Source organism: Thunnus maccoyii, chromosome 2 (genome assembly GCF_910596095.1).
Source record: "Thunnus maccoyii chromosome 2, fThuMac1.1, whole genome shotgun sequence".
Lineage (NCBI taxonomy): Eukaryota > Metazoa > Chordata > Actinopteri > Scombriformes > Scombridae > Thunnus > Thunnus maccoyii.
Window position 1 is genome coordinate 20,976,803 of NC_056534.1, and position 22,343 is coordinate 20,999,145.

A 22,343-nucleotide genomic window follows, 5' to 3' on the forward strand; every position below is an offset into this window, starting at 1 on the left:
GCATGGTTACCATAGACACATAGATACCAAATCAATACCAGCATTCAGAAATTGATACTAATACCAGTGTTTTTAGTTATCACTGGTATCAACACCTCACTCCATAACTCAGTGTTATTATTCTAATGTAGCTTGAGTGTGTTTGTTTATTGCTGAAACACGTTAAAGTTTCAGTCATACCTACAAGATTGCAAACCAAAATGAGAGCACATAATCACACAGCTGTATTTGTTGTTACAGCATCACATTTCATACAGTTCCTCTAATTTGAAATTATGTTTTTTTGGGCTGCTTTGCTTTCTACTTGAAGGATACAGGCCAATATTTAATTTGTGACTCTTATTCTAATGCAGACTGTAAAATAACGTAAATAAATGATGTAAATAACGTAACACACAAAGTTTCTGTTCAATTGTTAATGTTTATAAAAAAGTTTTTAAATAAAGAAGTGTGTCCTGAATGGGATCTCTGGTTTTGCCATGGTATCAAATCAGGTATTGAAAGTAGTGGAACTTCAGAGGTAATTGTAGTATGGTGAGGTAACTAGTATAAGAGTCATACAATTTACTGATGACTTATTTTGAAAAAAATTTCTATTGCGCTTCTGGTTTGGCTGTGAGATATGCCGATTTTGGGCACGTAAGATGTGATGAATTTGAATGAATATGATGGTGTTTGTCAGTGTTTTCAGTCCAAAATGGCATCAGTGCTACAGAAGCGCCATCTAGTGGCAGTTGTCAAAAAAGCACCAGAGTTTCGTCTCTTGTGCTTCTATACTCTTTGATCTTCTGGCATGTTGATATTTCCCCATACAATGCTCTTTCCTTCTTGTTTGGATGGTTTAATGCAAATGTCTATGTTTTCTTTCCTAAGTGCTTGTTTAGCTAGTTTGTCCACTTTTTCATTTCCTCTGACACCTATGTGAGCTGGAACCCATAAGAATATGATCTCCATGCCTTGTTCTATTGCTCTTGAGTGAATTGTCATTATTTTGACTAACAAATCCTGACGACTATTGGACATACCCGACTTAAGACTAGATAGCCTTATTTACAGAATCACTGCAAATAAGGGCTTTGTTTGGTCCGTATTGGTCAATCCATTCTAGAGCCATAAAAATGGCGTACAATTCAACTGTGTAAACATCAAAAAAATATGTGCACATACTGTTATCTGTATACCCATAGAACTCACTCACTAAATCTGCATTTTTATTTCTTGGCTTAATTTGCAGCAATTCCGTATCTACTTCAGGAGTTTTTAACATCCATACAGGGATTACTGGCCAAGTGATGGCAGCACCTGTGAGCATGGGCCCTGCTACAGTGGTCAGTAGGTGTCTGCTCCAAGAATCGGCATGCCACGTTTGACTGATCTGGATAGGGCCCGTGCGATAGGGCAACTTCAAGCTGGTGTTCCGCAAAACCAAGTTGCAACATTATTTGGAGTGAGCCCTAGTACCATTTCCAAAGTGAAGGTCAAGTTCCATAGAACAGGGGATGTCAGAGACAGGCCGTGCAGTGGGCGTCCCAAGAAGACCGTTTCCTCACCCTGTCAGCACCTAGGTACCATAGGCTGTCTTCTACAGATTTGCAGTCAAAGTTTGCAGGACGATATGTCTGACGGCTCTCTGCCCATACACAGACTGCACACAGCCAATCTCCAGTCTCATAGGGCTGCCAGGAGGCCTGCCATGACTGCCCTTCACCGTCAGGCCTGTTTGCACTGGTGTTGGCAACACATGCACTGGAACCTTAACATGTGGAGGAACGTCATGTTCGTTATGATGATCATAGGGTCAAAGTGTGGAGAGGACGCGGAGAGCGCTATGCTGATTGCTGCACCTATAGAGTGACATTTTTGGTGGAGGTAGTGTGATGGTATGGGGCAGCATCTCCCTCACTGGTAAAACGAAGCTTGTCATCATTGGAGTCAATCTCAATGCAGAGAGATATCGAGATGAGATTCTGCAACCAGTGGCAATCCCATATCTCCACAGTCTGAGACCGAACTCTATCCTCCAAGATGACAACGCTCACCCCCACAGAGCGGGGTTTATCAGAGGCTACCTCCAGAATTTGGGAGTGGAGAGGATGGAATGGCCTGCCAGCAGTCCTGACCTCAACACCATTGAACTCTTGTGGGATCAGCTTGGGTGTGCTGTTGGTGCCAGAGTGACCAACACAACCACGTTGGCTGACTTGTGACAAATGCTGGTTGAAGAATGGGATGCCATCCCACAGCAGTGTGTGATCAGGCTGGTGACCAGCATGAGGAGAAGGTGCCAGGCTGTTGTGGCTGCGTATGGTTCTTCCACATGCTACTGAGGCTCCTGTTTGTTAAATGAAGAAATTGTTAAATTGCCAATGGATCTTGTTTCTTCAAACTTCAATCATCCAGTCTACCAAACACCAAACAAGAGTCAATGGCAGAATAAGCTCTTTGGCAATGGCAGAGAATATTTGGCAAATTTTTCATGGGCGCAACCCACATACTCAGCTCTACTGCTCATCCCACAAATGCATGTTCCTTACAAATGTGGCACCATTTAAAAGGGAAATAAACAGGCTTTCCAACGGTATAAGATTTATTGCCAAGAAGCATTGTAAGAAATAATCTACCAAACACAAATTCCCTTACTTTTTGTGCTAAGTTTATATAAAAATACAAGGCTCCACTTAAAATTACTTCTTTCTTTTTGACAGTTTACAAAGCCATGGTTCAGCAGATCTCATGGTGCTGCTTTAAAGTCAAACTTGAGTTTGACTTGGAAGCATGCAAGCAAGGTAATGTAAGGAGAATGACACATCTTGAATTTGATTTTAAAATATATGCACCTTTATTCTTTTTATGCCTGGTTAACTATAGTGGGATTTTCCTTCCATAAAGATAATGATCTAGTCTTCATTACTGTGATACCTAATATTGATAGATTATTTTATCTAAAATGTTGTAAACTGTGCTCTTATTCTCTCAGCCCGTCAGTAGCACTTCTGACTCCTCTGCCATGTCCAGCATTGTTTTCTTCACACTAATATTTTACTAAACTTCAAACAAGCATCCCTTATGAGTGGCTTGAAATCATGTCTATATATTTGCCTTTTTTTATTTATAAATTAGGAAGCATCAGCTGCCACCTCCTCTGTTACCTCCTCTGTTCCTCTCACCCCTGTGACCTCTGCATCTGCCTCTGCAACTTCTGTTTGTGTCTCCTCTGCTGCCCCATCTGTGGCTGGTCTCTCAGCCCACCCTGCTCCTGACTCTGCCATTGGCTGAACATGTGGAGACTGCTCCTGGTTCAAATCCTGGCTGGCTGCCCGCAAAGATGATGAAGACCATACCACCTCAGGATCAGAAATGGATGTTCTCTCTGCTCTGCTCTGTGGAAGCACCAGTGGCAGAGCACTGAACTGAAACTGTGGTATGATCCACCAGAGCCCCCACAAAAAGGAAAATATTTTTAAGTGTTAAAATACTATATTACAAACAAAAGTAGTCTAAAATATAACGTTAGTAGCACAGACATGTGAAATATGAAATGAAAGGTTTAAAAAAAGAAACACAGTACTATTATACTAACATCACACATATAAAATAAACAGGCCTTGCCAAGGGGACCGCCTTGTGGACCTGGCAGTCTCCATTAGGTTGGGCGAGTTCAAAGTTGTGAAAACAACTAACAATTTCACAGGTAATTTGTTACTCTGTCCCTCCTGCCGCAGCAAATGGATTAATGCCAGGAGGATATTGATGTAGCACTTTTCTCCTTATGAAAGTAACATGGCGATTATTCGACCAATGAGAATTTGATCGGACGAGAGCATATCGACCAACTAATCAACCAGTTGACCAGGAGACTACAGCCCTAATGATGAGGTTATTTTACATATTCATAAAATACAATTGTCTTTTTTATGAATTTGCAGAAAGCTATTCTCTTGTCTGTCCCAGGGGAGCTAATAGGTATAGCTGTCATCACTAGCTCAGCTTCCGCCCTTCCTCTCCCCACGACCACCACAATCACTGTCTCTGCTGCTGCAGCTACTGCTCCCTCTGGATCACCAGCCATCACCCCAGCAACACCTGAGCAACAACTGGTAAGTAGTGACTGTTTTTTGTGACAAGTTACACTATGTTATTTTTCTGCTTATTGTGTTTTTGATTTTGATGTACTTTTATATTTACCAGGATGTGGATACACGCAGTGTCCCAGGGGTGGACCGAGTAGACAGCCTGGCAGAGTACTTGGTGGGGCTGAGGACTGCAACCGGCCAAACACTTAACTACCAGCAGGCCAGTACCACTATAGCGCTGTGGCAGAACCTTCTGCCATACGACCAGTGGCAAGTGGGATATGCTGAACAGCACCATGTGCGTCTGACAACAGGGACGCTTCAGGTAGTCTTAAAAAGAAACCTGAATTTGCACCCCCACAGCCTGGCTCTCAACATCAGTACCACTTGCCTCAAAGTACAGCAGGACAGGCAGTGGTCAAGAGGAAGTCTGCAGCTCTGGCCCAACACCCCCATCCTCCACAGTCTGTCCACCCAAGGTTGCCAGCTCAGAGGCAGTTGTTCCCTCAGCAGGTAACTCCACCTACCTCTGTCCCTTTGCCTGTTGTCCCCAACCACAGTCCTGTCATTGGCCCACTCGTGTTTTTGACCCTACAAGTCCTTGCAGCCCCCTTCCTCCCCCACAGACTAACACCATACTGACAAATGTTGTGTGAGCCTTGCAAAGTGTGCTGAATTCGTTTTTTAGTATGTTTTTTTTATTATCAGTAGAGCAGCGTTTCCTAGCTTTATTTATTATCTTTTGTATTTAGTTTATTTATTATATGTATTATTATTATTTATTGTACATTATGCAATAAATTTGCACTATATTTAATAAATATTTGTAAAAATGGGAGTCAGGCAAAGGTTAGCTTTTTGCAACCTCAAGCAGATAATGAAATGACAAGAAAATGTATGCCAACAGAACAGTATTAAAAACAGTTCCACACTGCATGCAAACATGCAAACTCATCATTCAGATAATTACATTGTTGCAGTGCTCTCAATACTTATTCCATTCATTGTTAATTAAATTGTATTAATGAATTGGGTTGTTTTGCTAATGCAAACATAAAATATATGAATATAAAATAATTCATTTATACATTCTAGTCAAAAATAAAGATAAAAGTTACATGTGTGTGTAGGTGTGACCAGTGCTTGTTACAAATGTTTCTCACATTAGTAACAATCACATTTCTACATTATGTGAACATTAAACAACACAAAGTTTTACTATTTGGCTGTAGCTGTGTTCTATTTGTATTACTTATTAAGTGATATTTGAATGATTACTAACACATAAAGAGTTTGGGCTAAGACAGACATGTTCTGGTAGGGGATCGGACTGGTGACCTTTTGATCCACAGCTCCCCATGCCATTCTTAAGTGTCATGTATAAACATATTTCTCAAACTAACAGGATCAAAGGTGCGTCATATAACTTCTGAAGGGGCAGCATAGTCGATAGTAATTTTCAATTCACTTAATTTTCACTCAGTTTCTCAATTTTTTTTCCCTCTTTTTTCATTCTCTCCTGCCCCCTCCTTCCCCTTCTTTCCTCCTCCTTGCCCCCCTCTACAGACCATTGAGGTTAGTGCAAATGGACTTGATAGCGACTATGGCAAGCCGTTTTAACATTTAATAGCTAGACTGGATATTCATTGCAGATCCATAATTCAATTCAAGTCAAAATGAACATTTCAGATATCCACGATGACATTCTTCCTATCCACAATTGTCACTTGAAATATCTACGACATCATTCTTCCTAGAACAAATGATGTTACTTTTGCCATTCATGTGTATTGGGCTTTCAATATCAGATATCCACAATTGCATTTTTGATATCTAGAATGAACATTTTGGATATCTACAATAGAATTCTTACTAGGAGAAACTCTCATTTCAGATATCAATAATCCAATTCTTACCAGTCATAATTCTAATTTCAGGGTCAGGTTTCAGGTCTTTTGAACACTGGAAAATATCTATTTGGCTAAATGTTTCAAGAAAAAATGGAAATTATGTTACTCATATCAAACCCCACACTCAGGAATTTTCAACTTCACATGTGACTGAATGGAAATGACGATGTAAAATATATGTGTTTAACTGTTATTATGGATCAATCAATCAATCAATCAATTTTTATTTATATAGCACCAAATCACAACAAAAAGTCATCTCAGGGCACTTTTCACATAGAGCAGGTCTAGACCATAAAGTAACAAATGCGCAGACTAGTTTTTCTGCATCTTTTTGGGACACGATGTGTCTGATTTTTGCTATATTATGTAAGTGAAAAAAGATAGTCCTTGAAATTTGATTTATGTGGGAGTTAAATGACATATCCTGATCAAAGATAACTCCCAGATTATTTACGGTGGAGCTGGAGGCCTGGGTAATACCATTCAGAGTAGCTATATCATTAAATAATGTGTTTCTAAGGTGTTTAGGGCCAAGCATAGTAACTTCTGTTTTATCTGAGTTTAGTAGTAGAAAATTGCAGGTCATCCAGGTCTTTATGTCCTCAAGGCATGCTTGGAGTTTGTTTAACTGATTGGTTTCATAAGGCTCAATTTATAAATATAATTGGGTATCATCTGCATAACAATGAAAATTTATGGAGTGTTTCCTAATAATATTACTTAAGGGAAGCATATATAAGGTGAATAGTATTGGTCCAAGCACAGAACCTTATGGAACTCCGTGTCTAACTTTTGCCTTCATGGAGGATTCATCCTTAACATGTACTAAATGAAATCGGTCTGATAAATAGGATTTAAACCAGCTTAATGCAGTTCCTGTAATGCCAATTAAATGTTCCAGCCTCTGTAATAGGATTTGATGGTCAATTGTGTCGAATGCGGCACTAAGCTCTAAAAGGACAAGAATGGAGAGAATGCAGTTCGATGCAGTTAGGAGGTCGTTTGTGACTTTCACCAGTGCTGTCTCTGTGCTATGATGTGCTCTAAATCCTGACTGAAAAACCTAAAATAAACTATTGTTATGTAGAAAGTCACTTAACTGATTAGAGACTGCTTTCTCAAGGATCTTAAAGAGGAATGGAAGGTTAGATAATTCTATAATTAGCTAAAACACCTCAATCAAGAGTAGGCTTCTGAAGAAGAGGTTTAATTACAGCTACTTTAAAAGACTGTGGTACATAGCCTGTCACTAAAGATAGATTGAGCATATCTGGTAAAGAAGCGCTAACTAAGGGTAAGGCTTCCCTAAGCAGCCTAGTTGGGATGGAGTCTAAGAGACAGGTTGATGGTTTAGCTGAACAAATCATTGAAGTTAGTTCAGAAAAGTCGACTGGAGAAAAACAGTCCAAATATATGTTGGGATTTACAGCTGTTTCTAAGGTGCCTGTGTTTGGGGAGAAATCGGTGCCTGTTGAGGGCAGGAGGTGATGAATTTTCTCTCTAATAGTTAGAATTTTTTCATTAAAGAAGCTCATGAAGTTGTTACTATTGAGAGCTATAGGAATACATGGATCAATAGAGTTATGATTCCTTGTCAGCCTGGCCAAAGTGCTGAAAAGGAGCCTAGGGCTGTTTTTATTCTCTTCTATCAATGCTGAGTAACAGGTAGCTCTAGCATTACAGAGGGCCTTCCTATATGTTTTAAGACTATCCTGCCAGACTAAGCGAGATTCTTCCAGTTTGGTGGAACGCCAAATCCTTTCAAATTTTCGCGATGTTTGCTTTAATTTGCGGGTTTTTAGAGTCATACCATGGAGCTAACCTCTTATGTTTTATTATCTTCCTTTTTAAAAGGGTGATGGAGTCGAGTGTTATTCGCAATGAGCCTGCGGCACTATCAACAAGATTATCAATTTGGGAGGGACTAAACTTAATATGAGAGTCCTCTGTACTATTGAGACATGGCATTGAATTCAGTACTGATGGAATTGCTTCCTTAGATTTAGCTATGGCACTATCAGGTAGACATCTAGTGAAGACATTTTTGTCTAATGATGTGTAATAGGAATTCAAAAGTTATTAAGTAATGATCTGATAAAATAGGATTTTGTGGAAAAATAATTAAATGTTCAATTTCAATCTCATAAGTCAGAACAAGGTCGAGGGTATGGTTAAGACAGTGAGTGGGATTATTTACACACTGAGAGAAGCCAATTGAGTCTAACAATGAGATAAAGGTAGTGCTGAGACTATCATTATCGACGTCCACATGAATATTAAAATCATCTACTATAATTACTTTATCTGTACTAAGGACTAAGTTTGATAAAAACTCTGAGAATTCAGATAAGAATTCAGAGTATGGACCAGGAGGACGGTACACTATAACAAATAGAACTGGCTGTAAAGTTTTCCAGGTTGGGTGAGAGAGACTAAGAACAAGACTTCTGAATGAGTTATGATTAAATTTAGATCTAGGGTTGATGGTTAGGCTTGAGTTGAAAATGGCTGCAACTCCACCTCGTTGGCCAGTGTCTCGAGGAATGTGAGTATTAATATGACTGGGGGGAGTGGATTAATTCAGACTGACATATTCTTCATGAGACAGCCAGGTTTCAGTAAGAGAAAATAAGTCAATATGATGATCTGAGATTAAATTGTTTACTAATACGGCTTTAGATGATAGAGATCTAATGTTCAGGAGTCCACATTTAATTCTCTTATTTTGTTGTACTATTGCAGTAGTGGTTTTAATTTTTATTAGATTTTTATGAATGAATCCTCTTCTGTTTACTTTGGATTTAATTGATTTAAATGGTCGGGGGTCAGACGCAGTCTCTATGTGGTTTAGAGTAGGTAACTGCTCTAATAGAAGCGCAGAGAAGCGTGTAGGACTGCAGCTCTGCCTCCTGATAAAAATTAAAGTCAGGAATAGTCTTTCAGCAAGACAGTTTAATGGGGGGATTCCAGCTGGTCAATGACACGTAATTAATGACGTTCCCATAAACTGTAGATTTTGGTGAAGTTTTAATTTAATGACTGTGTTCTGTATAATAACGTTCCCGTCTTCAACGAAATCGTCCTATTTCCAAGTGCAAAGGCTATATAAACACGTTGATGTTTTGGATATGTTAGGCTAACATCACGTGGGCAATGACTTATAATATCGCGGAAAACCTTTTGCGCCAGTTAACTTACGTTTTTCGAGCAGCAGTTGCAGAGCACACGTCTAACAATGTGTAACGAAACACGTAAAAGGAAAACAGATAGCAGAGGATGGTTTCGATCCATCGACCTCTGGGTTATGGGCCCAGCACGCTTCCGCTGCGCCACTCTGCTCAACGACAAAGTAAAAAATGTGAGACCTTCATATTGATCTTTGGCAAGGGTCGAAGAATGATAGATTGATACTATGAATTATCGAAAGTCTTGACTTGAATACACAACAGTAACAATTTCATTACATTCTGACCCCAAGGAACGATTCACTAAAATACATTGGCCGCAAAGACAGCATTTCAGAAGCAAGTATTGCTGCATCATGAGATAAACAACATAACGCTAACGTTAACTACTTCCAGAGTTTGAGCTCACATCTGTATCCACTGCTTTAAATATCTTCCAGCAGAGCAGACTATCATGTGGATGAGCATATATTACCAACATATTTTCCAAATATCCTGTAATATCCAGTCTGAGCTGCTTGCTGTCGATTTTACATTTAGTTCCATCTTCACACCGCTAGAGGGCATGGCGTGTTAATATCTTTCTATTGGTATAGTCCATGGATGCATTAAGCAGAAGGTACAGTCTGTGGTGTTTGTGGCAGGCAGAGCGCACATAAAACATATCTAGTTAAACATTATATAGGGATAAGCTGTCACTACATTTGTCTTGGAGTTTTGAATTATGAATGTTTGTTAACTCTTAAGCTATTAAAATGGGTAATTTGGGTTATTAAATCTTAGTATTTATTACTTCTCACTGTTCACTTGTGACTGTTTGGGTGGTGAACAGCTCCACTTCATTGAAGTTTCCTTGACCAGCAACCCTTTAAGAAGTGGAAAGCTTCATAAAGAACACTTTATTTTAAACATACTCACATGAAACCAGAAATAAAGGCAACTGATAAAATGACACATTATGTATTCTGAAAAGCAATTTAGCTCTAGACATTGCCAAAGTCATTATTCAATATATTTATGTATGCTACATCAGCTGCCCAACACAGACTGATTTTTCACACTGCATAGTTTATCAGGTGTGTAATGAGTCCACCAAAAAACTCTCATTTCAATGTTGTGGTTTTTGTTCTATTACAGTGTTAGTATAGTAGTGGAGACAATACAGGTCAGTGAGGCCTGTAAGTGTTAAATGTGAATTAATCTATTCTCCATCAGTGATGTGTGTAGTTGTTGAAAAATACTAAGACTTCAAATATCTGTACCACAACACTTAAACAAGTGTTTCTTGATTGATGATTTTCAACATTATATGTGCTGTACAAGAGGACATATATCAGTCTACCAAATGGAAATGCAGGGGAGAGATGCTTCATCTAACTTGCCAGAACCAAGATGCCTCCTAGGGAGAAGCAGAGCTTATCTATTACCTTCCCCCACTTCAACACTAGTGCCCTAGATTTTGCTGATTTGAAGCATATCCGTGCCAGTCTACCTGCCATGTTAAATACCAGAGGCTGTATTTTATCATAACAGTTATCAAAAATGAGGCTGAGAGTTCTTAACTAAGAGTTTTATTTTGAGATGTCATAAAGCTAGGAAGTAACAGTTGTTATGGAATGGAGAAAAATTTACAGCTAAGCGCTATGGTTGCTATGGATAACTTCATGTTTTTCTTTCTTTCTCATGTACACAATCATTAGATCAGTGGTAACCAATCTCTTAGTAAATATAAAAATACTGTCAAAATGTGGCCAATATGTCTAGGAAAGATATCTAAAAGGAAAAATATACAGTATCTTATTAAAGAGGAACTCCACAGATTTTCCACATCAGTGTGTACCAGTGTGTTAAAAGTTGTCCAAAGCCATTTGCAGATAAATAGATAGATAGATAGATAGATAGATAGATAGATAGATAGATAGATAGATAGATAGACAGATATAACTTTATTGATCCCCAAAGAGAAATTCAATAATGTGTCTCCAGAGGAAGCTGTGTGAAATCTGATAAACTGCTTAAGTGATGTCACTTGAGTCAGCATCAGTTGGGACTGAAGACCACAAGTTTGAAAACTAAAAAGTGAGGTTAGCGTACCTTTGTAGCCCACTCCTCTTCTCTGCTGGAGGCTAGCAGCTCCAGGCTACTAGCCACTACTAGCATAACACACCCCGGTCTCCAACTGAACTGTCAACAGTTGAGTTGCATTGTGGGTAATGTAGACACCAGCCCCTCTTCTCATCTCTCAATTTGTACATCCTCGATTTCTTTCCTTACCTCCTCTCCTCACTTCTTAGTCCCTCCCACCTGAGATGCAAGCGGAGGAGGCAAGGAAGAGACACAAGGAGAGAGGAGTCAAGGCAACAGGCATTTAGCAAAATGAGACATCCTTGCTTCGGAGCCGTCATGTCAATTAAATATAACGTGCAGCAGAGCTGCATCACCCATCTATTATTTTGTTATAGCCTACCACTGTATTTTATGATCTCTGACAGATGAGCATAACAGTGTTCATGACAATGTATATATTTACTTTTAATTCAAATCACAACGTGGCATAATATGACAAGAATGTACAGATGTCATACATTGTTATATTTTATTTAACATATGCGTGCACACACACACACACACATATATATCCCTTATATATTTTATTGAGTGAAGCACTACAAATGGTTTGTATATTCCAGCTATGTGTCATGCCTCTGTCATACAGTGCCATACGGTGCCGAAAAAGACTACCTGTGTATCCTCGCTCATAGCTCCTCCGGCAAACCTCCTCTCTCCTCGCTCCTCTCTCCTCCAGATGCATTTTGGAATCGAGATATCCTTAAACATGACGCACTGAGATCGATTTCCAGGTCATGGGCAGGAGGACTGATGAGAGAGGAGACGAGGAGGCACAAAATAGAGAAATGAGAAGAGCCTCAGGTTTTGATAAGGAAGACGAATGTATGGAATAGTAAAGATGTTTCTGCTAAAATGATTTTTACTGACTTTTACAATGAAAATTGGTGTATTGCCCCTTTGCAAATGTAGGGGTCTCAAAGCTAGGTCTGACCTGCTCATTATTTTTAGGAGTTTGGTGAACTCCCTGCATCTGTGCTATAACAGTTTAAAAAAGCTTTATCACTGAGACAAACACCCCACCTCCATAGCCATAGTCTCACAGTCACATAAAAGAATGACAGAAAGACAAACTTTAATGAAAGTGTACTTCAGGATGCAAAATGGAACCCAGAATCCAGATCACACACATTTTCTGGTTCTTCCAAAACACTGAGCTTGGCACTGAAATGAAAATTTCCTGACTGAAGTGTAACAGCAGCCACAGCACATAGAGCTGCATCATTTGACATGAGTGATGCACGCGTAGCACATAGCTGACACAACATGTGGTCAGAGCAAGTGATGAATGTATGGTGGCTGTGATGTGCTGATCTGGGGTGTGAATGTGATAAAACTGCTGTTCCTGAGGAACTGATGAGCATTGATGGTTGCAGATAGGACAGTGATGTGACCTGACATTTACACGCTGTGACTCAATCCATGATGACATGCATCCAGATGTCACTGCTGGCGTGTTGGCTAACATAGAAAGCAATAGGAATTCCATCCCACCACCCAAAAACAATGTAATGTCCCTGTTCCATTGGGTAACAAATAAATACAAAGCAGAGGAGTAACCAGTCTTAAAGAGTGATGCTGTGAAACTCTGTGATAGCACACTGTTACAATAATGAGTTGTCCTTTTAAAAACAGCCCGACTGTGGCGATTCACAGGGCCACAATGAACAAAGGTGAACACGAGTGTGCCAAGGCTGCCCAAGAGATCACACCGAAACAGGAAACGCATTCTTCAGTTAATCAGTTGTACAGTCTTCTGCTGAAGTCAATGGAGACAGAGTGAATATTCACAGGGACTGCACCTTTACCCTTCAGAATTCAAACACTTTAGACTTTTGTTTCCCAATAGTGCCCAAAAGTTTAAATTCTTTAGCTGTACCGTCATGTCAGGCATACTAGTGAACTTTTCACTTACTTTTTGACTTCAGTTTATATTTTTCAAATGTTTCAAATGCAGCTTAATGTTCTGGGCCTGTCAAAATGAAAATTAGATTTAAGCTGAAATCTAGCTTGGCTCTTGAATATACAGTGGAAACCATTTATAGTGATTACATCTGTCCAGGTCAAAGTGATCACTATATGCGGATGATTATTAAAACCAATTTTTTTTTTCTAATGCAGATTACCATCTAATTGACATTTGTATATTTATTACATGAATATAAAGTAATGAAATGGACAGCTTTGCTATTTACTGAATTTTATGGACTGTTTCAAAATACAGAACAGCTTGTTGTTTCACTGCTGCATCTCGTTGGTTCATTTTTGGCAGTTTGTCACAAGCTTCAAGGAGACTATGTTTTTCATTGTGAGACTCTTTTCCCCGTCATGATTTCAATGTGCACGAAGCACCAGCCTCAGGTATCCAGCCAGAAGCAGGCGGGATGTGTGTTTACGAGAAAGTTGCGAGAGCGGCCAGCGAGATAGTTGAACCAGAATCAACTTTTGGAGAAATGCAACCTGTAATGCTGCGGTGGCCAATCACAGCTGGTGATAAGACTGATCAGAGCTATAACCCTGTCATGAGGGAGGACAAAAACATTACTAGGAAGAGGGGAGGACATTTCTCTTCGTTTGATAACGTTAAAAGTAAAGTTAGCATGCAGTGGTAGCGAGAAAGCCGGTGAATGAGAGGAATAAAACGTTATTTTCTAATTGTTTCACAGTGGTTACAAATAAACAAGCCCTCGACTGCACCCTACACCTCCACACAACCCTGCGGATGGCGCCGCAACGCCTGGTAATGGTGCTGCAGCCACTAATTGCGTATCATACGTGTATCATGGGAGTAAAATAGAATTATTGTTAGTAATTAGTTAGTTAAATAATTAGTTAATTATTTTTTTTTAAAAATTCTATGTGTTTTCATGTATGAAAAGACCCAAAATTGATTACTATTAGCAAATTACTTAAACAGCATTTGTATAGGAATGATTCTGTCCCAAGTTTTTTGATCCATATAAGTGGTTGATCACTGTAACCGTGATCACTATAAGTGGTTTCCACTGTATCAGCAAACGATCTCTACTTCTTTCAGATCTTCTTTATTGATCTCTTCCTGCTCCCGGTTTAGCTTGTCTTCACCTTCGGTCTCCTTCCTCTCCTCGAGCTTCTTGTTCGCTACCTCTTTCTCCTTCTGCTCCTCTTCCTCTTTTTCCTTTGTGACTGCCTCAAGTTGTTCTTCCCTTTCCTCCTCCATTGTTTTCCTCCTCCTGTCACGGAGGGCACAGGGGAGGCAGTTTGCCAGGAAGAGGACGGCAGAGAGACAGAGCAGAGAGAGGATGGTGCTCACACCGACCTCCAGCTCTAGAGCTCCCTGCCCATCTTCCTCTTCTCTCTCTCCTTCTTTCTCCTGGCTCGGAGAGAAGTACACAGTGCCCTCCTCCTGGCTTGGCATCAGCACAGCTCTTTCCAGATTGTTCTGACTCACCATCCCTCTGTTTCCGACCTTGTTCCAAATTCCATTAGTCATCCTCCCGCTAATTTTGTCATAGTAGTCACTACTGGTGTTCACATTTTCACTCTCTACATTTTCTCCACCCTCGCCAAAGTTAGATGAGTAGATGTCACTGTCTGACTCAATCAGTGTGTCTGAAATATCAAACTCAAACTCCTCGCCTTCCTCATCCTTGTTTTCTACTGGCTGCAGGAAGTCCAAGTCCAGGTTGACTCTTATCCAACCAGATCCCCTTGCAAGCCTCCTCGTCCCACCTCCTCCACTGGTGTCTGTCACATACACATGGCCCTCACTGATAGAGTTTGAGGTGATTGACTGATCAATGCATGATGAAACCAGAAGCTCTGCACGCAGTAGAGGCCCACCTCCATCGCCCTGGGCAAAGATGCGTTGGCTTGGGCCAGGCGTCACCACAACAACAGTCTCAGCCAATGAGGAGAGATGCAAGAAAAAGGGAAGGTCACTGAAGGAGGAGAGGAGGGAGGCGGTGTCATCGCTGAACTGGAGCCAAACACTGATGGACGCCTCCTGGAAAGAGAGAGAGAGAGAGAGAGACAGAGAGAGAGAGAGAGAGAATGAGGAGGAAAAGATTTAGTAGACCGCATACTGCACAGTTTCATGTTGCATACTTTGCAAACTGCATACTTACATTGTTACTTTTATAAAGATTAGCCAGGTGTCCCATTATCAGTCTCAGCCTACTATAAGTTATATAATGGTTGCAAGGCCTTTATTTATCTCAACAGCAGAGAGAGACCCTTATTTGGCACAGGCCTTTATTTCTAATGTATTTGTTGTTATATATATTTCTGATCATATCTTAAAAAGCTGTGTCTCCTGTAATACACTCCTGTTTTAATCTGCTGTTTGCTGCTAATGCTTGCTAATTATTTGCAACCACTTTAACTTGTGATGTTTTTTGATTGCTGTAAAGCTATTGTCAAAAAGAAACCAACGTTCCCTGCAGAGACATTTCATAAAAGCTTTATAGTGGCTGAAATAGTATAAACCCTCCCATTCCTGGTAGGTTTTTAATGTGAAACATCTGTGTAATGAAGAATTTCATCAACAGATGTTTAACTGTCGATTATAAAAAGAAGGCATAGTAAAAATGATCAGCAATGATTATTGAATGAGAACAGTAGGCTATTCGTGGTAAACAGAGAAACTCAGAGCAGCAGAATGGTGAGTAAGACAACCAATCAAAACAACAACAGCATCATACTTTCTAACAGAAATACTGTCTTTGAGTCTACTTTGCTGTTTTTTTTCATTCAGAGTTAAGCTACTGTCAATGATACTCAACACTTCCTGCACAGATGTTTCACACTAAAAGTATTCCAGTGGCTAAAAGTGCATAATCCCTCCCTTTCCTTGTAGTTGTTTCATGGGAAACATCTGCATGGACTGTTGAGTTGTATTGACCATAGCTTAAAGGTGTCAGTATGCTTGAAACATACTGGACAGTCTCTCCTCGCATTCCCGGTGTTGCATGTGGTTGTATGCATGAGAAGTGACAAAAATAGATGTGTGATGAATGAAAAAAGAGAGCAAATTTAGTTTGAAGCATACTGAAACCTTAACATTAAATGAATGAAGTGAATGGAATTTCTGTATTTCTGTAACAAGACTTAGAGTCTACTGCAACGCTAGCAGCTCTGTGATGCTTTGATGAGGCACAGTGATGCTTTGAGTTAAATGTGAGCATACTAACAGGTATAATACTCAACAGCATGTGAGTATGCTAATATTTGCTTCTAAGCTCTTAGAGTACAGCTGAGGCTCATGGAAATGTCATGTCAAATTCATAAGAGACATTTGAGACAGTTACATTTGAAGGAAAAGAGTGGAGCCTTAGTGAAATCTTAGTTAAATGAACAATATAAAAAAACAGTACATAAGGAGGAGGTTGGGGTGGTGGAGGGAGCTGTGGCAGCAAACATAATAATAGTGAGAAGTGTCAAGTAATAAATGGCCACCTGCATGAATTTGACTATTCAGCTATTCATGAGTTAGCCGGTAGCCAAACGGCTGATGAATGGGCCACTCATAGTGAAACATGAATGAAACAGCTGATGCCATTTAACTAATGCAAAGAGTACTTCACTGCCCTTCAGAGCCCGAACAAACACGATTTTTGACCAGGCAATGGCTTCGGAGGGAATGTAAGGAGATCCCAAAAGTTTTACAGTTCAACCTGTGGGGAAACTTGAACACCTGCACCAATTCTTTGCCAATCCATCATGTAGATATACAGGGCCCACACTAGCTTTTTCCCCCAAGGAGTACATGTGCTCCAAAATGAAAAACATAGGAGCACACAAAGAAATTTAGGAACACAGTGAAAAATGTTCAAGTAACACAGTTTATTAACTCAGAAATGGGCCAACATCTCTGCAGTTTATCTTTCACACTAAGTCATTACTGTGTCTTACTGTCTTTAGCCCATTGTCAACAATGCTGCTGTTTCTGCTGTGAGTGGGTGTGCTCAGGTCTTTGGCAAACAGACTCAAATTTAAATACACTGAGGGCAGCCTGATGCAATGCTGAACTGGCTGCAATGCTGAGCGGTGGCGCCCTATCCAGCTCTTATTATACATCCATGGGCGGCACCCTATCCAGCTCTTATTATACATCCATATTTGTAGCCAGGTAATGTGTGCCCTCCGTAAGGGCTTGTAGGCAGATAGAGCAGGAAAAGTTGGCACCTCGGTCCCCCTACTGGTGGCGCTGTAGCACTGTCAGAGATTTCATCATACAAAAGCTGCAATTCTCAGTCTAAAAAGTAAAATGTTATCAGCGGAAGCTCATCTGCATGATCTTATGATCAATTATCATTTAACATTATATCCTTATAAAACCAATAATATACAGTGAGCTCCAAAAGTCTGAGATCACATTGAAAATCTCTAAAATCTCTAATCTCTAAGATCTAACATTCCGGAGGAGTGGCTGCACTGGGAGTGAGCTCCTGATTACATCTCAAACTTGGACCCAAAAAAGTGGAACATTTTGCAAATTAACACTAAAAAATCTTCAGAAAGAAAGGACTCTATAGAAGAATAGCATTGATCAGCAAGAACAGAAGAGAAAACATCATCTTTGGATATATATTTCAAATCAAAACAACTAGCTAGCTGTCAACTGCTAACTGCTACCTGTTACCAATATTCCAAAGGAGACACAGAACTAAAGAAGCAGAAACAGAAGAAAGAAACAGAAGAGTTTTGTTTTTCGTTTGTTTTTTTTGTTGTTTTTTTTAAAACGAGGAAAACTTGAAGGATCCTTGCTGGTAAATGTAATCCACGCATGCTGGAACCTCTCTATGCATCCTGGACTCAAGAAGCAATGGCATATGACTGGGGGTCACTCAACGGGATGGGGAGATGGTCAGCTCACCCCCCTGCCGACTCTGCTACCAGGCCAGTCCAGGTTTTCAAACATAAACATCAGATTAAACATCAAGTAAGACCATCTGTACATCCATCTCAACATCGAAGGAAATGGTCCTGGCCACATGGATCTTCTGGGGTTCCTAACCGCCCGGATGGCGGCCTTTTCTCCCCACTGAGGTCGAGAGGAGGTTCCAGGTACACCGGGCCGGTGCTGAGGGGCTCATGGCCAGTTGATGCTCCTACAGTGAGTTTTTAACATAACTTACTGGGATATTTTGCAATCTATTCCTCTGTCCTGCGGCACAGACGAGCCCAGGTACCAGAGTGAATCACCGATCCAGTGGACTGGTCATCTGCCACCCCATTTCGGAGAATAGCAGGTCTCCTCTTCATGCTGATCCTGCTTTCCGGAGATGTTCAGCTAAATCCTGGACCAGTGACACCTGGAGTGCTGCAGAACCTCAATGCTGATTTGTGCCTGAGTGTGTCTGGGACTCCTCTGGTGCCAGTGAAGAATGAGAAGCAACTTTCTGAGCCGGGCTTCTTCCTTAACAGACTAAACTTTGTTAACACCAGGCATGATGGCTCCATGAATAACTTTTCACTACTGGGCTGTGGAAATCTTGATAGGTACAGTGTCTCTCTCACAAAACCTGCTGCGTGTTGAAACCCTGCAGTGAGGAGGCAGAGGTTATTCTAAACCTTCCAAACTGTCAATCGTGCAAAAGTCTTATGGGACCTGAAGCTGAAACCAAAGGGGCTATTCGGTGGACATTTTAACATCAGAAGCATTACTGCAAAGAGCAATCAGCTAACTCATCTTGTGTCTGACTCAAATCTGGATTTTCTCTGTCTGACTGAAACATGGTTGAAACAAACAACTCCTGCAAGTGTGTTCACAGTACCCGGATACCAATGTTTCAGAAGAGACAGACCTGATGGAAGAGGAGGAGGGGTGCTTTTTTATGTGAGAGACAACATCAAATGTGATCGTGTGGTTTATAATGCGGGTAACACGTTAGAATATGTTGGGATGAAAATAATGTTATCCCAACAAATGTCTTTTAACATCATAGGTGTCTATAGGTCCCCCTCTGCAGATGACACTTTCTATGATCAACTCACAGAAGTCTTGAAAGAGTGCAATCTCAACAAAGAGTTATTACTTATGGGTGATTTTAATGTGAACTGGGAGGATAAAACTAAGAGGAAAAAATTAAAAATGATCACAGAGGAATTCCAACTAGAACAACTAGTAAAAGGCCCAACTAGGATTGCAAAATGCTCCAGTACACAAATCGATCTGATATTTACTAACAAACCAGAAAGAATAACTAAAAGTTATAATTTAATCACTGGCTTATCAGATCATAAGCTAATCCTATGTGCGAGAAAATTGACTAAAAGTAGATTTAAGACCACAGCAACTAAGACAATGATCCTTCAATGCATACTCAGAGCTAAGCAAGAAGAATTTAACAATGAAATTAACAACTTGAACTGGGATGATGTACTGTCCTCTGATGATCTGGACTATGGCTGTGATACTTTTACTCAAATAATCAACTCTGTGAGGGAAAGATTTAATGTTATTTATCCAATAGGATACAATGTGTTAAAGTTGGTGACACACTGTCCAGTAACATGAAGTGCACAATGGGTTTTCCACAAGGGTCAGTGTCAGGGCCCCTATTATTTAGCCTATATATTAATGATCTCCCTCAACAGTGTCATGATGTAGAACTACAGCTGAGTTAGCTGCTGCTAAGCGAACAATAGCAATAGCATTGGAAAGGGTCACACATTGACACACATTGACATCATGTCTGAGTCTAAATGTAAACAAGACAAAAGGTGTGTTTTTCTCTAAAACTATGGTACAACCTCCTAATGCTGATATTTTCATCAAAGGTGAAAAAATTGACTTTAAATTTGATTTTAAATATCTTGGTGTGACACTGGATCCAAATTTGAACTTCAAGAAACATGTTAAAAAACGGTTAAAACCATAAAGTACAACTTAGCAAATTTTATTTGGGTGTATTTATTTATTTTTTTTGCTTTTTACTGTTTGTTGTTGTGCTGTTGTATGTTTTTTGTCAGGGACTACAGATGCAAATTAGCTTTAAGCTAACTCTGGTGCAGTGCATCTTTAATGTTTCAAACTGCACACTGTCCCATTCAATAAAAATCATAAATAAAAATAAATAATATTTTTATGTAAACCTTGAAATAATCAGAAAGTTTGAGGATTCAGAAACTTCGGAAGCACAAGAAGTTATGACATGTAAAATAAAGAAGATATATTTAAGATTCTGCACTATTCCTAGGTCGGCAATCAAATTTATGCAAATTTGTGGCATTGATCAACTTAACTCCTTTGTACAAAAGGTCAGATTTCCTTGAGTTGTACCCCTTCCATTGAAGCATGCATTCAGATGACACTCAGGTGGATTTGATCTACTCATCAGAGGCTCATTCAAGTAATTCAACTTGCAGCCAGTGTTCACCTGTTAAATATGGCTTTAAAATATAAATATAAATAAATATATAAATAAAGATGTTGTTCTTCAAAACTATTTCTTTGTCAAACTCTTTTATTTATATGGTATATTCATGTGTCACAGTTAAGGAAGGTTGTGTTAAGTTGCATTAAATTGCCTTTTCTTTATTGTTTTTACATAAGTTTACATTTCGGCCACCAAAAATGTACTTTTGCCACCAAATTTAGGGGCTTGGTGGCCCATGGGGCCAGTGCTTAAAAATATTAGTGTCTATCCCTGCTGTTGACCTGTATACATCGTAGGCTCTGCTGGAGCCTACTCCATCGCTACAGTTGTGGCTGTGAAACAGAGGATAAATACTTTTGAGTGTCACACAGCTAACGCGAAATGACTTGTTTCACTATCAGAATTTGATCCATTCAGTCTGATAACATTTGTAAAGTCTAGAATGGTAAATGGTAAATGGACTGTACTTGTATAGCGCCTTTCTCGTTTTCCAACCACTCAGAGTGCTTCTACACTACGAATCACATTCACCCATTCACAACATTCATACGATGAATGGGTACAGGGGTTACCATGCAATGGATTTCCTGCCCATCAGAGGAAATCTAATCATTCACATACATTCACACACTGATGGCACAGCCATCAGGAGCAATTTGGGGTTAAGTATCTTGCCCAAGGACACATCGACATATGGACTGGAGGAGCCGTGAATCGAACTGCCAATCTTCCAATTAGTGGGCGACCTGCTCTACCTCCTGAGCCACAGCCTTCCCCCAGAAGAGCTGCATAATTAAATTATTTTATCCCCATTCAAGTTAGCAGAGAGCTAACCGGAAGTTAGCTGCTAGGCCAGCGGAAGTTTCTAGTGCACATGCTCTATCCATAAAGCACACCCAGTATGCATTCATCCGGCCAGCACAGGAATGTCAAACCTGACACCAGATTTTAAATCTTTGTATACTGTGAAATACAGAGAGATTTATCTGGCGGTGATAGGCTTAATCAGAAATGTGTGAACTTGCTTGGCAAGGACTTGAATGTCACGGATGTTCATTTATATGTAAAAGTTCCGCACTGCAGGTTTAAATAGGCCAGGTTTTTAGGGGAAAATATGAGTGAAATACTTGCACTGTAGAGCCCTGAGATACCAAGATATTTCACTGGAATCAAAAACTTAAATGGTGCTATATGAACCATGGGGACCACAGATGTCTGTACCACATTTCCTAGCAATGCATCTAATATTTGTTGAGTTATTTCAGTCTGGAACATAGACTGTATGTAAAGATGGACATAGCAATGTGTGACGTCATCTGTTGATTTGCATTGGAGCTGCTTACAGTCAACGCCATCTTTCCTGTTTGGAGCCAGGACCCTCCAAACAAGGAGTGCTGTGTGTTGCCTTTCACACTCTGGAAACACACCCCGCTATCTCAGACCGAAGCTAACGATAGCTTACTGGGAACACTGAGCGCTGCACGCTAACTAACATGGCAGGTATCAAGCAACATTAAAGGTGACTTATTATACTCCTTTTCAACAAGTTAATATAAGTCTCTGAGGTCCCCAAAACATGTCTTTTAAGTTTTTTGCTGAAAATACAGCTGAGATTATGCATTCTAGCATGCTTCTATACCCCTCTGTTTCTGTCCTGTTCTGGATGGGCTGTTTCTGTGTCTA

General features: G+C 40.0%; 1 protein-coding gene across 1 annotated transcript in view; it reads right to left on the reverse strand.

The window, feature by feature from the left end:
* Nucleotides 1–14,245: 14,245 nt before the first annotated feature.
* The window catches only part of tmem132a (transmembrane protein 132A), a 34,872-nt gene continuing 26,774 nt past the window's right edge, over nt 14,246–22,343 (reverse strand). The window contains exon 12 of the mRNA XM_042396399.1: nt 14,246–15,283. Within this exon, the coding sequence (XP_042252333.1) occupies nt 14,309–15,283 (975 nt within the window). The 3' untranslated portion in view covers nt 14,246–14,308. The remainder of the gene's footprint in view (nt 15,284–22,343) is intronic.